This window comes from Sylvia atricapilla, chromosome 1 (genome assembly GCF_009819655.1).
Source record: "Sylvia atricapilla isolate bSylAtr1 chromosome 1, bSylAtr1.pri, whole genome shotgun sequence".
NCBI lineage: Eukaryota > Metazoa > Chordata > Aves > Passeriformes > Sylviidae > Sylvia > Sylvia atricapilla.
In genome coordinates, this window is record NC_089140.1 from 70,598,045 (window position 1) to 70,619,427 (window position 21,383).

A 21,383-nucleotide genomic window follows, 5' to 3' on the forward strand; every position below is an offset into this window, starting at 1 on the left:
GGCTGGTAGAGGGCACACAGCCTGGACAGCTGACCCAAACTGACCAGAGGGATGTTCCACACACACTGTGTGAGGCCTATTCAGATATAAAAACTAAGAGAAAGTGCTGGTGGTGAGGCAGGACACCATTTTTTATTATAATGTTTGTCTTCTGGAGCAAGTGCTACATGTGCTGAAGCCCTGCTTCCTGGGAAATACCTGGACATTGCTTGCTAATGGAAAGTAGAGAATAAATCTTCTGTTTGCTTTGCCTCCATGCATAGCTTATACTTAATTATACTCTCTTTATTTTGACAAGAGTTTTTCTTCTGTCTGATTTTCTCCACTACCCTTACCCATCCTCCTGAGGAGGGAATGAGAATGGCTTGGTGGGCACCTGTCCAGCAAATCCATGATATTCACCATTGCTGAAAATCTCTCCCTTATGCTGAATAGATGATGTTTTACATCACTGATTCAAAGACAAACTTAGCTATTTTTCTAATATTAAACTTCTCTCACCACCAGAGAAATAACAGTTAAACTTCCCCTGAAAAAAGGATACAACAACAGGAAAGAGCACTGTAGGACTCAAACAGGTGGGTAGCGATATCCAGTCTCTTCGAATCAACAGACTGCTGGTTGTTGACCAGGGCTAACTTGTGCAAGTGTGGAATAACAACTGGAAAAATAAATACAGTAATAACAGGAATTTGAAACTGCTTTTCACAGACTTGTTTAGCATTAAACAGGTGCTATATGGCAACTGCAGGTGCCTGAAACATCACATATCAGCATGGAATAAGAACTGCAAACACTTGCGTTTAATGGGATTGCCCTTGCACATTTAATGGATTGACTCAAACTTGAAATAAAAACTTGTGATAGCCCCATCTATAATAAAAATGTACCTTGGAGTACCTTTGAAATAATAAGAGTTTACAGAAAAGAAAGAAAAACCCCATTTGTAACCAGCACAGCTATTAGCTTTTGGACAGAGAGAGGAAGACTGCATCTTCCCATGGATGCAACTTACATTCATCTCTAAATCTGGGCTCAGCGTTAGGTCCAACTCTTCCAAATGTTTTTATGATTTCTGTATGTAAAGAATGTTGGTCTTGATACTGAGGGTCCTCCAGGAAAGATGCCAGCTGCATTTTTACTCTCTCCAGAAGCTTAAATATTCCCCGAGAAATAGAAAGAACACAAAAGAATGAAGATGCTAGAAACTGTTATGATCAGTTCAGGCTATGTTTACAATCTTCTGTATTTCAGATGACAGATCTTGGACTTCTAATTTACAGATTTTTTTCTAACAGGATGTTTCAAACTCTTCAAATGCACCTCTATGTTTTAAAGATTGTTACCAGAGTTTTATTCTAAAATATCTTTTAATAACAGACAGTGCTCCCATATAGCTGATCTTTCCCCCTCAGGTTTCCTTGAGTCTGGTACACACCCGTTTTTTTACCTGCTATTAAGAGTTTCCCTCTTACTATTAATATCTACAGAGTTTCCCTGTTGAATTAGAAACCAATTAACGGCATTTTTTTGTCATGTACCTCAATTAATAGCCAAAATTTTTTTTGCAGAGGATAGAGATGCAAAAGTAACCATCATAAAATCAATGGAATTAAAAAGATTCCTTCAACTAAAGGCAAAAAACCCCAAAATAAGATGAGATAGATATTTAATTTGGATTCAAAGTTGAAAAAATAACATTATGATACATTTTGGAAGGTGCTATCGGCTCTGTAGTCTAAGGCTTATTATAATTAGTGCAATGGATACAGTAATTTCTGAGTGGTAACAAAACAATATTCTTCCCAACTGATTATAGGCATGCATTCCAAGCTACAAATTTTAACTTTTCCATCTTCCAAGTACGTGAGTCCATCACTGACTTGACTCACATTACTTGCATTTCCTCAAACACATTCTTTAGAGTATGCTGAAATTACGGGAAGAATGCAAGCTCTGCAAAAAGCTGCAAGGACTTAAAAAAGAAATTTGATTGCACAGTTGTTACATGAAACAAAATCCAGTTTTCTACTGCTTCCAGCAGAATCCTGACTGTCTTTAGGATTAATATCTACTACTATAGTATCATCATTTAAAAAATGAGAAGGAATTGCGCCTCTACATTATCTTCAAGGAATACTTTGCTAATGTCATTATGTCTTTCAGTGCCATCTTGGACACCAAGGGCTAAACCAGCAGATATGACTGGAACAACAAGAGTCTTGTGCTCTTCAAAAGTATTTGGGAGCCAAGCAGATACCCTAAAGCATTTAAATAGTACAGTATACAATAGTACAATATGTGGATGTTTTTGGTCACCATTTTAAAATAGAACTATTTCATTTGGAAATAATGGAGTTAGATTTCACAACTGTACTGGAGAAGGTTTTAAAAAGCATTTTGAGCATGGGATTTCCCATCTTTTAGCCAGGCCTCCCCTCTATTTATCTGTCTCTGTTTATATTTGGTTGAGATTTAGGAGGAAATGTTTTTATTAGTTATGAGGGTTGGTTTGTTTAGGGAAAGAAAAAAATCAAGAAAAACGCCATTGCAAAAGCAGAAAGCACTTTGGGACGGGGAAGGGAAGGGAAGGGAAGGGAAGGGAAGGGAAGGGAAGGGAAAGGGAAGGGAAGGGAAGGGAAGGGAAGGAGGGAAGGGAAGGGAAGGGAAGGGAGGAGGGAAGGGAAGGGAAGGGAAGGGAAGGGAAAGGGAAGGGAAGGGAAGGGGGGGAAGGGAACAGGGAAGGGAGGGAAGGGAAGGGAAGGGAAGGGAAGGGAAGGGAAGGGACGGGAAGGGAAGGGAAGGGAAGGGAAGGGAAGGGAAGGGAAGGGAAGGGAAGGGAAGGGAAGGAAGGGAAGGGAAGGGAAGGGAAGGGAAGGGAAAGGGAAGGGCAGGGAGGGAAGGGAAGGGAAGGGAAGAGGAAGGGAAGGGAAGGGAAGGGAAGGGAAGGGAAGGGAAGGGAAGGGAAGGAAGGGAAGGAAGGGAAGGGAAGGGAAGGAAGGGAAGGAAGGGAAGGGAGGGAAGGGAAGGGAAGGGAAGGGAAGGGAAGGGAAGGGAAGGGAAGGGAAGGGAAGGGAAGGGAAGGGAAGGGAAGGAAGGGAAGGGAAGGGAAGGAAGGGAAGGGAAGGGAAGGGAGGGAAGGGAAGGGAAGGGAAGGGAAGGGAAGGGAAGGAAGGGAAGGGAAGGGAAGGAAGGGAAAGGGAAGGGAAGGGAAGGGAAGGGAAGGGAAGGGTAAGGGAAGGGAAGGGAAGGGGAGGGAAAGGGAAGGGAAGGGAAGAATTTATGAGCTTTCCTTTCTTTTATTCTGGATGTATTAAAAATCATCCACTTCTTATGCTACAAAAACATAGGTGACAACAGGCACCTTACCTCTCTCTGAGTAACAGTTTCCATGATGGTCCCAAAAGCAGGGATTGTAGCAATCCTTACTGAACTACAATGGAAGAATAGAGTTTTTAAGATGTATTCAACACCAACAACAAAATTACTTAAATAAAAGTTTTTAAATTAGTACTTTTAAGTTACATTAGTTTCTAGCAATGACAAAGAAAAAAAAAAAAGCAGATCAGGAAAAAGACAGGATTAACTCAAGGTCTCAGTCTGAAACTCACAATTCAGGATCACTGGACAAGGTAACAAGGGCCGGAGCAACCCGCTTGTCAACTAATGCTTCACTCATGCCTCGAAGAGTCAGCTGTAAACCAGTCAACATGCAATAAAAAACGCTTTGGTAAACTTTAAGAACTGGGTTAGCTGTGACTGAGGATGGGCAGGCAGACTCTTGGGGTTGTTCTTGGTTTAGTCACCCACACAAGACATTAAAGCCACTAAGACTCTACTCATGCTGGAGCATCTGTTAGTAACAAGTTGTTAGTGAGATTAGCAAAGCATCCCTCCTTAGCTTGAAAGAAATACCACATCAGAATGTCCAGGAAATGAAATGCCATGGCTGTCTATCAGAAATGAGATGCAGCCAAAACTACTTCGCATTTCATTAATGCAGATGAGTCTTAATTTTGCAGTAGCAAAGCTGATAGCATTACAGAATAGTAGTATCCAGCTTTCTGCTAGAAATTATGTAAGCAAATTTGAAAACAGAGACCATGATTAATATAGAAAACAAAAATTAAATTACATGGATTTAAGTTTTCTGTTTAAAGTTTATTCAGCATTTTTATAAAGTTCAATTCCAGGTGTTGCAGTAAACCTTTTATTTAGGAAAAAAAAAGTGATTTAAGGTTAATTTCCTTTAAAAGTAATTCAATTTTTGTTCAGCTAGATTAAGAGACATAACTGATGGTTATTTCTTTCTAAGTATTAAGAAGGATGCTAGGTATATAAGACAGTCAGGGAACTTACATTTCAGGGTCACTGGAGAGAGTAATGAGAGCAGGAACAACTCTCTGAGCTACCAGAGTTTCATGTACCCCCTTCACCAACAGCTGAATGGTCGGAGCAGGGGGGTATCACAGATGATGCACGGAAAGAGCGAGTACAGTATCATGGGAAGAAGAACGGCACAACCAAGAGAGAGAAAGAAAAAAACACAAAAGCAAACCAAAATTAGAAGCTAAGCAAATACTGCTACACTAGAGCTTCATAAATGCAAAGGCGTGAAGAAAGTTAAAGTGGTCTGGCAACCAGCACAAACATGACAAATTCAGCAATACAATGTTTTCTTTATTTTCAGATATTTTAAAACTTGAGCTCGAACTTTTAGCAGGTAATTGCATACTTTATTTCAGACACTATTATAAATAAATTTATGTATAATTAGGTACTAATGTCCATTTGAATTTGACAATTTCATGTAAATGCTGTTCCTAACTCAACACAACAATATCTATCATAGTAGGTGGCTGTCACATGCAACATAGAAGTGTTGACTACGCCAAATATGTGTAGATTTCCCCCCACTGAGTGATACCCCTCACACCTTTACAATGAGACAAACAGCACTTCCCAGATGCCAAATTATTTTCCTGAAAGTCATTCAGGACTTGTTGATATTAACAACCATGCAAGCAGTATGCATGCTGGTCTGTGCAGGTAGAAAATGGAGAATCCTGAACTATCCATGAAATGTATTTCCTCAACTCTTTTGCAATCTAAGGAAGATATATATTTGTTGCAGTGCATCCCAAATGTTAAAAGCTTGAAATCACAGTAAAATTAATTACCCATGAACAATAAAGGTGTTTGAATACAGATGTTCCCAGATGATTTTTTTACATTACCTATGTAGTTACACATAAGCATTTACTGTATATGTTGCAAATGCCCTTTAAATGCTTTCTTCATGAGAAAACCTACTAATTTTCAAACCAAGTTGGAAACTTTTTTAATATTCAACAAAATGTTTGGTTTCGTCTTCATTAATAAGAACAGGAAAGATTAGATATTTCCATTTTGTGTCTTACGTAAGGAAGTCTGCATGTATTTGCTGCTTTTAGGAGATAAATATAAAAAAATCTTATAATTACGTTTATATGAGAAACATGAAATGTCTCTTTAATATTTAGCTATATTCTGATTAATTATATCGCATAATGAACACAATTTAAATTATAAGCTTTTCCCCTGGGAAAAGTAGTAGCTGTCAGTATAATAGTACCAAAACCAGGAAGTATTTACATCCTCTAACTAGACAAGATTTTACATTCTGCCATTTGTAAGAGCATTCCTGCTTTATCAACTCTGAATTTAAACCAGTTGTTAAGTTGTAAAAGTAAGTTGTGAATGACTGGAAGGAGCCTGACTTTTCAGAAGCTTCTATATAAAGAGTAGTTACTATTAAGCAACACTTGTGTGTGTATGTATGTGTGTTCACACACAGACGTGGCCTCACAGACAATGACTGGAGAAGGAAGAACAGGGAGAAGCTGGGTAAGAACATGAGACACTATTACTGCAAAGCACCTGGAATAACAAAATTGCAACATCCTATACTTGTTCTACAGAAAGTATTAGGACGTCAGTTGAACTACAACATTTTAACCTTAATACATTTCACAATTATTTACATTGGCAACAACGCCAAATGCCAATCTGTTGAGTTCATGGGCTACTCTTTAAACAGCTGTTAAGGACATAGCTCACAGTTTGCTTATGATGGTTTTACCCTACTAGCTTTACTAATTTTCACATTTATTAAAATAGAGTATGCTTATCTTGGACAAACAGTTGAGTTTTCTTTACCAGCCTTCATTTAGAGAAAAGCCTAGCAGTTATACAGTGCTTTGAAAAAAAAACCCAAACACTTGGGATTTGTATAATTAGCAAATAATTTAGAATGATCTCAGCTTCATTCCTGTCTAGTCTGCCACATTTCTAAGTATGGTAAAGCATGGTGACCAGATGCATTCCATCATACAGAAAATAAAACATGCTTTATAGTACAAGTGTCATTCTGAAGATGTGTCTCTATCCCTGAACCCAAACAAACCAGCAAAGCTTATGTATAACTCAACTACGTGCTTCACGTTCAAATCAGAGCAATCAAATCTGTTTGCATCAACAATCAAGCTGCTGACTAAAAACATTAACACAGAAGCAGCAGAACAGCTGGATGGGCAAAGCCATGTAGCAGCACGTAAGGTTAGAGTGAGGCAGACAATGTAATTTTTATCTTTTTTCGATTCCACTAGATCATTACTTACACATACTACAGCTTAAAAATGGCAGCACAAAGCTTCTCTGCCCCGAAGGAGCGAGGGAGTGGAAAGGCCCCACATCACTTGTGTGTCCTTCCAGCCTTAACAGACTGAAAAGGTTTGGTAAAGCAGTTGGGCCTGCAGTCTCTGTGCTGCTCAGAATCTTCACTGTTCTCATATAGCTGTTCCTCAGGTCACATAGTCCTCATCCTATTATCTAATCACTGGGCTTTGCCATTCAGCAGGTTCTAAGGTTACAGAAATTCCCTGAGTGATGGAATCGTCCAGTAGTGAAACCAACTATTACTGCCTCTTTGCACAGATGACTTCCCAACTTTATATAATACCATGTATAAATATGTATGCCATGGCTAGCCAGGAAATAGCAATATGCTACTATTTTCAAGTAAGAAAAGCATTTAACATAAAACTGCCTAGACTTTGGTAAAATTTGAAATATGCTAAGAAACAAGATATGAAATAGCATGCATAGACTGCCTAGAAATAATCAACATGCAGCTGAATTTGAAAAGAAGCTGCAACCAAGACAACGGTCTGTTGTAACTGAGGTCTTTCACATGTTTGGCTAACGTTCAGTAGGGGAAAAAAGCTTATTATTACAAATAGGATACCAAAAAAATGCTTTTGTGAGAAGGAAAATATGCAAATAGATTTTTAAGGGTGCCCAAAAATTGCCATTTCCTTAAAAAAGAAAAAAAAAAAAAAACCAAACTCAGAAAAACCCCACATTGTTAGATGTTTTCAACTGAAGTTTCAGGATGGAGCTTGTGGTTGTTCACTGCTCCCTCTGCTCTGACTTGCAGAGTATCACTAAAGAAAGCTGATGGGTATGTTAAGTGCCCTTTTTTTGGAGGCAAACTTAAGATTTGTTATTGCAAATGGCTACGAGATGTCAGGTTCTGCTAGAGGTCCCCTGCAAAGCTATCCAAACGAGACAAATATGGAAGAAATACACCAAAATAAAAAGAAGAGGAAAAAGTAATGGTGATTAAAATATGTGTTTCTAACATGGAAAAGACAAAAACTTCTCTCTTTGTTCAGCCAGTGGAGTATGTCTCAGAGTTTTTGCATATGCCTTTTAAAATGAACATTTGATGAAACAAAGGAATGATGTGAAAATAAAAGCAAACTTACTAAGCATATGCTTTAGTCTTTATTCTGACCAAAATGTATAGATAGTAAGGGAAAAATTAAGTTGTCATTATGAGGCAACTAAAGTAACTGTAAATTCTTTTAATTTTACAAAAAATACAAGATTGGTTACATGTGTGTCTTCACCATCATATCTGGTACAAAGAAAACTAATTCGAATTACAATGCAAGTGCATTGTAGGACCATACATAAGACCTACTGAAAATGGTAAGTTGTATATTAGACTACTGATGATGTGCTGAATAGCAAAAGCAGAAGTTAAAACTCAGAAATGCTTATGTTTGACTACAGACCTATAGAAAGATGTGCTGTTGAAAAGAGAACAGATACAGAAACAACTGAACAACAACCTCCTGCTCCATCACACAGTACACAGCTTATTTGTCTGTAATTATTAAGAATGTAGCAACACTGTCTGATTGATCCCTGTTTTAAAACAAATAAACTCTAGTTTTAAAAAAGTGAAAAACAGTTTGGGTGACACTTACCTCAAACATTCTAGCAGCTGTACATCGAACAAGAGCAGAAGTATGGACAACTCCATACCACAAAACAGTTAACAGTAGCTCATGATAAGCTGGGTTTGCACTAGAAGAAAACATTTGGGCAACTGATCAAACAAAAATACTCCCAAGCCCTGGATATGCTCTTTACGTAAAAAATGCAGTCTTAAGAATTCCTTGTTCAACAAATCCAAACGTCCAGTGTTTATCCTTTCTGAAGGAAACAAAATATTTATCTCATTCTGAAAGACTCACAACATGTTGCAGTCTAGGAAATATATTCCTTTTTAAGTTAATTAAGAGAACCCCAAGCTCAACTTTAAAAATGTAATTTTCAGTGAATTATTATATTGAATGCAAATACATATCTAGAACAAATAACAATAGTATGGTAAATACAAAATTAATTTCCATTGTATTCTCAGTAAGTTATTTTTGTGGAAATTTTGTGTTTGGATTTTGGTGTTCCTCTTTTACATTTCAGATTTTTTTTTTTTTTACTGCTACATTTTTAACCTAGAAATTACATTTACATGAGGGAAAAAAGCAAGTATAGCCTTTATTCACCCAAAGCATTACAGTTACTTGAAATTACAAATAGATTAGCAGCTTTTAATAGATGTTTCTAATGTACTTAGATGCAGTCAACCCCAAGGTATATTCTTTACCCTAGTTCCACAAAGGAAGCTTTCAGACTATCAAGAGGAGCATGGGACAGTGAAAGCATGGTCATTACATCTTCAAGGAATCCAACTAACAGCTTGCGGTCTTCTTCCTGAAAGAAGGGAGGAAGGGAATACAGTGATGAATGTGCTGGAAGGATTGTTGAGGTTGTGATGGCAACCTATGGCTGCAGAGGAGATCAAACTTTGGAAAGAACAAACAAGATTAAGATTTAACAATTTTCTTAGGAACTTCAAAATGTAGTTGAAGAACAAGAGCCTTTCAAAGCAAACACATGAAAAGATTGTGTTTCATCAACTAAGCACATACTCATGCATAAATTCTTTTATTAAAAAAACTTTTAAGAACAGTACTTAAGCACATTTATGACTTCTGAAAGTTTATAAGTCATAATCCACTAGAAATTTGTAAGATCATGAAGAATTTCTTTTTTTTCCTGTAAGATATGTCTATACTAGAACTTGACTGCTTGTTGCTGGAGGATTAGGTAATATTTATAGTGTGTTTGTTTTAGTACTATGTAACATTAAAATTTAATACTCCAATTAGGCTTCAAATGGCAAACGGCCCGTTTCAGTAAGTTTTGCACCACGATGTTGGCCAAGATCACAGTTAAATGGCCAAGAAACCATTTCAGGAATAACATTAATAGAGTTTTGATAGAGGGACATGGTAACAGATCCTCTAAATGTGCATCACCACCTGACTGGAAAACTTTGCTTGTAAATGTATTTACAGCTGCCCATTCATCTCCCTATCTTCAGGGCACAAGAACAGTAAGTTTTCAACGAATACAGGAACATCTGGGTATTTTTTTGAAGTAAGCTTTGCACACTATTATACATTTAACAGAAACAGAAACCCAAACCTACCTGAATATAACATGTAAGGACCCCTGTTGCATAGATGGGAACTGTGGCTTTTGTTAGCACTCCATTACCTGCTGTGGAATCTAATGAAACACAATGAAGAATTGAGGTTTTATACACACATGTGAGTATAGAACATATATATAGTAGACTTACTTGTGTGTATTTAAGCACATAGATTTAAACCCCTTTTTATATATACAAGAAGAATTTGTATGCATATATACACAAATGTGCTTCAATAATACTCAAGGGGTATTTGGATGGTTTTTTTTTTTTACCTTACACACAATCTACAACTTCAGAGCATTCCACTCAGAGTAAGACTAGATTTTTCAACATTTCACAAAGATAATAAATTTGAGAACTGCAGCCTGAAAATATTCTTTGAACAAGAGACTGAAATTTTTTTCCTGTTGCAGTTAAGATCAATTTTTTTCAGTAAAAAGCCACTTACCTATGTTTTCCTCAGACAGTCTTAAGATTTCCTGGAACTGTGGTTTTACCTATACAAAGGAAGATAAATCCCATGTAAGAAAACCTGTTACCAGTATCAATTAACTTTGGAAAAATAAAAAGAATTGCAAAACAAAGCAAAAAAAAAAAATACCCAAATGAAAACAAACCTCCAAAACAACAACAATCCCCTCTCTGGGGTAGCACATACTGCTAACAGAATTTTATCTTTAGGTAATCCTCTCACGTTTGACAATTTCCCTTGAGGTATTTTTAAATTATATTCAGAAGTTATTTTATTGAGAAAAATTATGCAATTGATAAAAATGTTAGATACCACCTACATAAAATATTTCAGGCTGAGAAGGCATCAACTTTAAATTTTTTAATCAAGTAAAGCTAGAGTACTTGTGTACACTGCAAAGAGTGAAACACTATGCTGCTGTGAAGAAAGTAAGTTGTTAAATAACAAGAATTAGGATGATCTCTCCTACTCTCTGTCATTCACAAAGGAAATAGAAAGAATATAGTTTAAAAAAAAAATTGTCCCTGGTTGGGCAAGATAAGGCCATTCCCAAACGACCAAAACAAAAAAAAGGACACAAATAGGGCTCTAAAAATAGCAAGTTTAAATGTACTTACGGAAAAGCATCAGTGTGACATAAAAATATAAATGGTCACAAAGTCTGGGTGTTCTGACATACCAATATAGAGAATATATGTTATCAAAGTACTCTTTATGTAGACTATTTAAGGAAATATCTTACCTTAGTGTTTGTAAAAATTTTCCCAAATGTCCTACAAAGTCTCCAGAAAAATTTAGAGAACTCATGGACACAGGCAGTTGATGCTACATTGATCTTGCCAACTATTTCTATAAGCTGCGGTAGCCTAAAATTGAAGACACAAAAGGATATTAAACACTGCTCTGATTTTTTGCCTTTGTCCATTTACAGTTGTATAGATCTATTATTTATATTAATAAATACACACAGAGCACTAAGGGTATGTTCTTTACAATTCCTGACCCATGAAGAAAGTAAGAGTTTAAGTGCCAGAAAAGTCTAACTCATATTTTCAAACATCTGTTGCTATCACAAAGTAGAATACAACAATCTTTACTTCACAAGAGAAATAACTATACCAATGCAAAAACAAAAGAAACAAGTTTTCAGAGCAAATAGTTATCTACATGTTCTGCCATTCTTGATATTTTCTGAATAAAATCAAAGGCAATTCAGCATGAAAATTAAAACGCCTAAAATAAATTAAAAGTTTTCTTATTTAGTAATTCTCAAATGCAATCACTCTGAGCATTCTTATATTCAGTAATTCTTACTCACCACCATGCTTAAGAACTATTAACTTTGAGACATTTTAAATTGAGGTACCCTAAGACACAAATTAACTCACAGCTGATTGACTACCCATAGCAGAGTGTCCCAGCCTGTGGTGCCCTCATGCTCCAGCTGGTGGTCATACAGCTGCAGTAACACCGCCAACTGTTCACGGCTTCCAATGATGACAGCGACGTCCTGAAGAGGTGACACGGGCCGGGGAAACCTCGTGACTGCATCGGCACGGAACAGCAACCATGAATGAAAGAAAAAAATAATACCATGGAGGTGATGTCAGAAACAACAACCAAGAAACCGTGAAACTCATTAAGTGCCTTCTCTATAAGGTTATCGATTTGCTTTTTAAAAACCATCTCTAGAGAGATTATGTAACCCTCAGGTAAAAAGAGAAAGTACAGGGAGCTTATGCTATCATTGTTGCCAGCACAGCTTGACCATGGTCAAACCCTGCCTGACCAACCTAGTGGCCCTCTATGATGGAATGACATCATCTGTGAACAGGGAAGAGCTGCAGATGCCAGCTATCTGCACTGCTGTAAGGCCTCTGACAGTCTCCCAAAACATCCTCTCTAAACTGGAGAAGTACAAATTTGATCGATCAGCTTTTCCATGAATGAGGAATTGACTAGATTCTTGCATCTAGAGGACAGTGTTATACCTTAATGTTCAGATGAACATCAGTGACAAGTTGTACCCCTCAGAAGTCCATACTGGGACCAGTAGTGTTCACTATCTTCACTAATGACACAGACAAAGGGATCAAGTTTGCAGGAGACACCAAGCTAGTGGTGCAGTGGCACACCTGAGGGACAGTATGCCAAGACTGAGAAATGGGCCCATGGAAACCTCATGAAACTCTAAACAAGACCAAGTGCAAGGTGCTGCACCTGGGTTAGGGCAATGCCCTGTACTGATACAGGCTGGGGGATATGAAGGGATTGAGAGCAGACTTGGGGGTGCTGGTGGATGTGACCCAGCAATATTTGCTCTCAGACCAGAAAACCAACACTATGCAGGGCTGCATCCAAACCAGCACAGCCAGCAGGGTGAGGAAGATGATTCTACCTCTCTGCTTCTCTCTCATGACACCCTACCCAGAGTGATGCATCCATTCCTTCCCAGCACGAGAAAGACATGGACCTGTTGGAGCAAGTCCAAGGGGGGCTACAAAAATGTGAACAAAAAGATAGAGCACCCTTCTTATGCAGAAAGGCAGAAAGAGCTGAGCTTGTTCAGCCTGGAGAAGACTAAAACCCTGAAATTTTTGAATTCCTTATTTAAGTAGTAACCATTCAGTGAAGCAGTGCTCATCTTCGAATTACTCAAGTCAGCTAAATGAGCCTTACCATGGCATGTTTAACATTTTCAAGAGAGTATCAGACAGTAATGTACCACTAGCTACTTTCCATATTCTCCTTTGTTACTCTTTCTTTGCATCTTCACACACAACACTATAATCAGCATGCAGCAGGTATACTTAAAAAAGTATCATCATGAGGCCCTTCAGTCACAGAATAGTTTGGGTTGGAAGGCACCTTAGTTCCAAGCCCGCTACCATGGGCAGGGACATCTTCCACTAGACCAGGCTGCTCAAAGCTCCACCTAACCTGGCCTTGAACACTGCCAGGGATGAGATGGTCTTCTAGGATATTACACAGATAGATAACAGATGGTGATGCTGCTGCATTATGCTGTGTTTTTCCCACTCCATAAATTCATAAGAATTAACTCAAACTGAGGCCAACCTTCCTGAGCTATTATTGGCTATTAATGGAAATCAGTTCTTTAGAAACCTTTAGGAAATATAATTAAAAATTGCTTTGCTTTCTAAAAGCTTTTTATAAGAAGTAGAGAAAAATAGATGAAATTTTTTTGTGATAATCAAGTATCTCAAGAATAGCAAGGGGTGAGAAAGGAAGCATTACTTAAGAATTTGCTAAGGCAGACTGATATGAAAGAAATCCATATAGCAGAAATTAATAATTTACCTTCTATTTGTGGTACTTCTCCCTGAAGTTTAGCCTTGCTTGTAAAAGGTGCATTCTGTAGCACCAGTGCAAACAGCGAAGGAATCAATGACTGCAGGGCAGACAGATACATGTGGAGCTTATGCTCATCCAAGCCATGTTCTCCTTCCTGAAACAAACAGGACATTAACTTGGATGTTTTCAGTCTGGATGATCTGTTCCTTAGGCATTTATTCCCTGGCAAGGCATCAACACATCTGTGATGAGCTTCTACCCAGACACACTAATTATAAAGCAATTTAGCCTAATCATAAGCATATTTCACCACTCTTAAGTCACCTCTACTCAAAAGATTCAGGCAATACAGCCTTTGGCATTTAGCAGTTCATGCTGATGAACAAACTGCTATTTTGAAAGAACATTTTCCAGCACAATTTGGGAATGTGGATCCTTTGCCTCAGAGGCCAAGGCATCTAAACTGAATAAACAAGTCACCTGTACTCTGAAAGTGAGCATCTTCTTTCAGTGTTAGATAGTTATGAGGCACCCAATTTTACCAGAACTTCTGAGGTATCTATCAAATGAAATGTGCAAAGTGGATCATAACTGATCCACTGAAATTACCTAACGTCATAATTCTTTTATGACGTTTAGAATTCTTTCAGAAAACTACTTTTCTTGCTTATTTAATAAGAACTGCAGTTTATTAAAATCTACACAATTTAAACATGGGGCAAATGCTATTAGGCTATAAAACAAAACAATATTGAAGAAGAGTATGTTTAGTTTGGGGGAGGTTTGATTTTTTCTTGGCTTTTTTCCTTCTTCCAAAGTACAAGTAAAGAATACAAAGAAAATTCTCCAATGTAGAAACAGCTGAGTACATACCCTGAGCAATTTTTCAATTTTATTAAGCAGTGTGGGTATCAGATGGAACTGTAAATTTCCCAGTTCTGTTGTCCAGGCAGCATAAGCAGGTAAAAATACCTGATGTGTTGCACTAACCACACGTTCTGAAGGGTCTCCTAAAGCTGAAAGCAGCAGTTCAAAACCCTGGAAAAAGACAGTAAAGAATACAATTATTTCCCAAAAATTGATATACACATTTTCCCACTCTGCTTTCAAAAACTCAAAGAGAAAAGTTCTTTATTTTCACTTATCTGAAACATTATTGGGCAGCACTAAGCTGAACTACAAGTAGGCTTTGTTGTAGCAAACAAATCAGTGTTAGTAAGTGATGATATCAAACTGGCAAATAATATAAGCCAGTTTGATATCATCCTGATACCAATAATAATATAATATAATACTAATACTACTACTACTAATATTATTATAATAGTACTAATAATATAAGGTGGGCAGTGAAGTGGTATGTTTCTTAAAGGCAAATTATGAACTATTAGAGCAACATCTGTATAACGCTTACACCTGAAATTCTAATGGTACTTGTAGTTTTTCTGTTTTGTCTTGGTGATATAGTAAAATCAACATTCATATAAATAATGAATTTTTTTTAAGTATCTGGAAAGAATTAATAAAAATACAGGAATTTAAACAACCCCCTATTATTAAACCAACACTTCATTATTCATGAAATATCTCTAGAAAACATTTCATACATACAGAACCCAAACCAAATGATACCTGTTGATATTTATCTGGATCATCAATATAGCCCATAATGATGCCAAGGCTTTTGATCACAGCTTCTCGTACCAAATCTGCCTTATCCTCCATTAGCATTTGTTGCAGCATGGAAAGTACTAATGAACTACGAATTTCTTTCTGTTTGTAAATGAGAAACATATTTGTTAAATCCAATGAAACAAGAAATGTGCTTTTGTATCAATTATTATAAAAAATTTCCACTTCTATTAGTGCTCACAAACAAAATCCTTTCCTCCAACAATAAATTCCTTTAGGGATATTACATATTCAATTTTCACAACAGAAGATGAATGACTATAAAATATCAGTAGCTTTATTAGTGAGACTTTTGTCCTATAAAGCACAGAACTAAGGTCCTTTCATTTGCATGGAACCAAAAATAACTAACAGCAGTAAAACTACTGTAGGCCCAGACTTAAAACTAAGCAATCACTGCATTGCTAAATTGGGTTTTAATTTAGGTTCCCTCCCCTCACCCTTTCTCAGAAGCTTCAAATTCTAGTTTATCACTGACATAATTTTGCATCTTCTTCTAACTGGCAGCACTCTTGATGTAACCTTCCACAGTATCTGAAGAATGCTTACAGTTGGATACCAATTCTTTTTTCATAGATTGTTTCCTTAATTGGTCCTAATAATTTTTTCTTTACTTCGTTTTTACTGAAATGAGTATTGGTATAGTTTTTAGAAACATTTTATAGATAGTTTGTTATGAAGAAATATCGATTAGTCGATCTCCTTCTTAAAGTGACTGAGTGAATCTCATGTATGATATAAAGTAGAAGACAATGTCACTGTCTATGAATAGCATACATATTTGGTAATGTTTACAATTAGTTACAATTAATTTACAAAATAGAGGATGCTTACATTATGCATCAGATTTTTACCTTGCTTTCCCTAGCAGGTATTTAGAGTCTATTAATACTTACTGGAAGGTAAGGTGCTAGAGCTCCACAGGATTCTGCTACAAGTAGCCGTCGCTCTGGGTATTTGTGGTTGATCTGGTAAAGAGAGACAGATGGACTGTTTGCTTGGCAGTAACCAGCATTCAAAATGTGGTTAGAATGGACTGCAACAGAGGGATGTGTCTGCACTTCTTCAGTAAACACTGACTGAGCTCACAGAAGTTGTACCTGGGTATTAAGCAGCCTCAAATTCTTGCACTGAAGCATAAAGGTGAGGCAGTTGTCCTATAAGACAGAGCTTATAGTAGTGAAAGAGTCACAGAAGCACATATGTATATGAGAAGCATGTACCTATATGCAATAAAAAGGAAAGCAGCATATGGGCTGCTGTACTCTAAAGAATCTGCATAACTCCTGAACTGGCATGACATAAAATATTTTTGGAGCTCTGTTCCTCCAAGAGCTACACAAGTGCCCTCTAGTGCTCTGAGCCAACAGTGCAACAGAGCTGCCCCGGTCCTGCTGAGCAATCAGTCAAAAGACACCTGTGGAAGCCTAAATGCATTTGCATGCTATTCAAGTTCTGTTCTCAAGTCCAGCATAAATATGTCAGACGTCTAAAACAATTCATATTACCAGGAACCTCTTGCTTCTGTGATATTTCAACTTTCTACTCAAAAGTTGCTTGAAAATTCTGCCTTACAAATTTAGTATTCAATACTGACACTTCAGAATCAAGTTTGCATTCTCGTGGAGCCAGATTTAGCAGCCTGTGTAATGGTTGTACAATGAAACAATGAAGTGTTTCAATATACTTTGTGAATAAAAGTCTATGGTAAAATGCTGAGAGTAAAATGTGAATTTTTTGATGCTGTCAGATAAAAAAGGATATGTAGCATTTGGTGCTACTGTTTCTCTCTTGCTATGAAATATATAGCCTTGGTGAGGCAGCCATCTCACCATGAAAAAAGACCAAAGAACTACTGCCTTCTTTGTCTTTATCTTGAAATATTTGCCTTGAGTAGTCTGAGGTCCCTCAAATCCATGCCAAATTCCGGCTTAAGGTGGACCTTTGGCAAAAAGCATTTGAAGAAACATTCTAAGAAATTGGACATACACTAGTCTGCAGGTCTTGATGGGAATGTACCCATGTGTGGTCAGGGATCTGGCTGATGTCATTACAAGAACACGCTTGACAATTAACAAAATGTTGTGGCAATGGGGCAAGTTCCTGAGGACTGAAAAAAAGCAAATGTCACTGCTACCCTCAGGAAGGGCAAGACAGAGAATCCATTAAAACACAGGCCAGTCTGCCTCATACCAGCTCCTGGGAAGGTGTTGGAGCAATCAGCCTTATAAAGCATTTCCAAACATCTGAAGGACAAGAAGTTGTCCTAAAATAACGCTAGAAATAGCCAGCATGTATTTACATTGAAAAAAAATGACACAACCAACCTGATGACTCCCTGAGACAAATGGCTCAGCACACTCAACAATGATGCCTGACTGACTGCTCTGGTATGAAATTACTGAGAACTCTCTCAAGAATCAAGTGTGGAAAAGATGATTTCAAAGAGACTTAAATGAACAAATTGTAAGCTTCGGGACTAAACTGAAGCCTCAAAAATGGGAGAATGTTTTTTGAGTGTGTCTATCACTATTTTACATTCATTAATCAGTAGAGCACCTATAATAATTTTTGGAAGTATGGAGATTTCAGAGATGAAAAATATTATGGACAAGTAATTATGGACAGCTTTAAAATCTACTAGGCTGTGAAGGTCGTGAAGCATTGGAAAAAGTTGATGAAAGAAGCTGTGGATGCCCCATCCCGGGAAGTGTTCAAGGCCAGGCTGGATGGGGCTCGGAGCTAGATGGTCTTTAAGGTCCCTTCCACCCCTAACTTTTTTATTACTCTGTAAAATCTTTGACTTATGTGCCACCTCTTCAAATGCAAATTTGCCAGTGGCAACTGAGACGCACCACCTTCTGCAGCTGTGCCTACCTGAGAGAAACAGCAATGACTAGTTTCAGCTGGTTTAGGTGGTATGGCATGGTTATAAAAACATCACATCTGATATTACAAAGACATACTGGAGGAAAAAAGACTCAAATTTCTGTCAGGTTTGTGTTCAGGGAAGATGAGTAGCCCTTAGAAACTAAATATAACTAAAATGTTTACTACAGTTTATTTTCCTTTTGTCTTTAGTAAGCAGTATTCCAATTGTGGAAGCCAATAACTGGTCACTAGTTTTGAGTGACTTTCTTAGCATTCACAGAGCCTTCAACTAAACTGAGCCAGTTACCAAATTTTGCCTGCAAAAGAGCAGGTAGAGAGTTTACAAAGACTAGCCTGACAACTCTGAGCTCCACAAGGTATCAATGGGAAAGATCAATTTCCTGAGGGACCAGTCCTTGGCATCTGTAAACAGATTTTGGTTGGAAACCAAGAGCATGAATCCTTTTCATGATTTACACATCTACTGCAAAAAGTTGAAAATTATGTCTACACTAGAGTTCCTTGTACAAACTCAAGACTTGTGACAATAAGATTCAGCTGATATTTTGCTGGATTAATTAAAGACCTGGTTGCAGTACTGCAAACAAAGTCTGGCAAACTGCATTAAGTGCACTATGGCATATGACTTGGCAGTCTGATATGCTGTACTTGTACAGCTGGACTAGTTTCTCTTTTGCATCAGCAATTAGCAAGAAGTGGATGAGAAAAATGTGCTCTTACTGAGGTGAGAAAGGTTTTTTCAAGCACAGTATGAATTTCATGAGGACTAAGAAAACAAAATACAAAATTCTTTGTAAGGCTCCTTTCAAACTACTACTGTCATGAGACCTTCACTTAATCAACAGATACATCAGTCATCCACAACAAGCACAAACGCTGCATATAATTTGTACTTCTACTGTCAGAAAGCATTAAGGCTATTAAAGCTTAGACTTCATTGTCAAACACAGATTGCTGTGTTATGCAAGGAACAGTAGAAAACTACCAGACCAGAAAGACTCTGCCATCAAAGCAGTCATTCCCACTCTGTCATGGCTTGGTTATTCATTGTCTTTTCAGGCAACGATTACCTCAATTTCCTCCAGTGTGGGAGGAAAATACAACGCATTTTCACCTTAACTCATGTTGTTCTGCTTCTATGCCTCAGATGAAACAGTAAAACCATTTCAGTTTGGTTGTTCAGTTATTTCAATTAATTTGGAGTATCTGTGAAAAAGATGACTGTGATTCTACAAGTGACATGCAAACTTCAGGATCATCTCACAGGTGCCCATCTGTGAGAGACTTGCTTATGAGTACTTTGGTCTTTGATTTCTGTTTAAGAATTTAAACTAGCTGAGGTGTGGACACTGCTCCAGGGACTTCATATAACATTAAAAAAAAAAATATCAGCAAATAAAATCATTGAATGAAAACGGATTTCCAACAGGCTGGAAGGTACAGTAAAAATTATAAAAGTACCAACCTAGCAATGTTACACAACACTGATGATGAACAAGTGCTTATCTACACTTGAATATAACAAGCTGATTCAGGTACAAGCAGGTAACTAAAATCTCCAGATAGTCTTTAATAAGATTACTGCTTCTGAGGTGCTTTTAATGTTAGATAAAAATATATATGATGAGAACAAAGAACATCCCGATAGCTTTTTAAAAACCAAACACACAAACTTTCCCCTCAAACAAATAAAACCTCAAATTTATGAACTTTTAACTAATTTTGGAGGGTAAAGCAAAAAATAATCAGTTACCTGCTCCCAACACTGTGGTAAAAGTTCAGCTTCTACACGTGTTGGTCCAACATGTCGGGCAAATGCCACGCACCCAGTCAGTATCATCTGTCTGAAAATATAAATTTAAAGCTTTAAGCTGTTTATAAAGTTTTATATAACATATATTCTTTAAGTTAGGAAAATTACATGCTGACAGGCAATAGGTAGTTGTCTTCAGACAAGATTTCACACCATTCACACTGATATAAAGACTAAATATTAAATTGAAAGCCATTAAAATCCCTGCTCATTGCAAGGTAGGGATTTGCTTAAATGACCTTCAAATGTCCATTCCAACCCAAACTATTCTACAGTTTTACCTTGTTATATATTCAAAACGCCTTTTCCAAAATCCTGCCAATTCTCAACTCTATAAACCAGTCTGAGAATATCTGATCTGGGTGTTTCTGATTTTCTGAAGTCTGAGACTGGGAATCTCTGACTAAATCTCTCACTTAATTCTTAGTACTGAATACTATCATGCATTAAAAGGATCTAAATTACCTAATACTATCATATCATCAGTATTTTACAGAAGTAAATTGATTTTATTTAGAAGCATTTGTGAGATTTAATGAACTTTCTTCAAAGCAAGCAGCTTATTTTTTTTATGACATAGTTTTGCAACATTCTAACATGCAAGTTACTGTCATCTCTCACAAAATACTGGACTTCACTCTTGTGAGAAATCTTCTAAAGCCCACTAAAGAAACAAAGTAATCAACCAGTAGTATCTATATTCACCTCTTAATTGTATTCATATTCTTATATTTTTACCTTTCATTAAAGTTTGCAAGAAACTGCCATTGTTCCATCAGTTTCATAGGCACAGAGGTATATTTAAAATTCCAGTAAGACTGTACTAAACTGTCATTTGTGATATTTTATTTTATGAGTGTCTATCTTACTAAGATATATTTATTTCTATATTTCCTGTTGATATGATTGGAATAATATGAACTTTGCATGCAATTCACCAGTTCTATTTACCTTAAGTGCCTACATGAACTCTTAAATACCTAGTTTCAAATGATAATGTGTGGACATGGGAGTCAATTTTATTACCTCCTCAGTTAGATTAGGGCACTGTTCAGAGTTTATTATTATTACTCTGTGAAATGTAAGCCAATTTGTTACCATTGTAGTATCATGTCTAGACTCCTAAATATTTTCTGTATCAATATATTCTGTATCAATAGCATCCCCTTAAGGTTGAAAGGCAGAGACTTTGCTGGTTATCTTTTAATCCTTCACAGAACATACTCCATCAAAAAAGACTCATTCACTGTAAGAATTTTTTAGAAAGATTCTATCAAAAAGTTGGGGCTTTTTTAAGTCCCAGCACT

The 21,383-nt window shown here is 37.0% G+C and overlaps 1 protein-coding gene across 1 annotated transcript in view; it reads right to left on the bottom strand.

The window, feature by feature from the left end:
* The window catches only part of RELCH (RAB11 binding and LisH domain, coiled-coil and HEAT repeat containing), a 76,065-nt gene that overhangs the window by 11,370 nt on the left and 43,312 nt on the right, over nucleotides 1–21,383 (bottom strand). Inside the window, 15 exon segments of the mRNA XM_066326097.1 lie at nucleotides 545–661; nucleotides 1,016–1,154; nucleotides 3,370–3,433; nucleotides 3,612–3,694; nucleotides 8,316–8,415; nucleotides 8,999–9,105; nucleotides 9,887–9,966; nucleotides 10,341–10,389; nucleotides 11,107–11,230; nucleotides 11,753–11,909; nucleotides 13,686–13,833; nucleotides 14,553–14,717; nucleotides 15,312–15,452; nucleotides 16,268–16,339; nucleotides 20,017–20,107. Coding sequence (XP_066182194.1) covers nucleotides 545–661; nucleotides 1,016–1,154; nucleotides 3,370–3,433; nucleotides 3,612–3,694; nucleotides 8,316–8,415; nucleotides 8,999–9,105; nucleotides 9,887–9,966; nucleotides 10,341–10,389; nucleotides 11,107–11,230; nucleotides 11,753–11,909; nucleotides 13,686–13,833; nucleotides 14,553–14,717; nucleotides 15,312–15,452; nucleotides 16,268–16,339; nucleotides 20,017–20,107 — 1,637 coding nt within the window.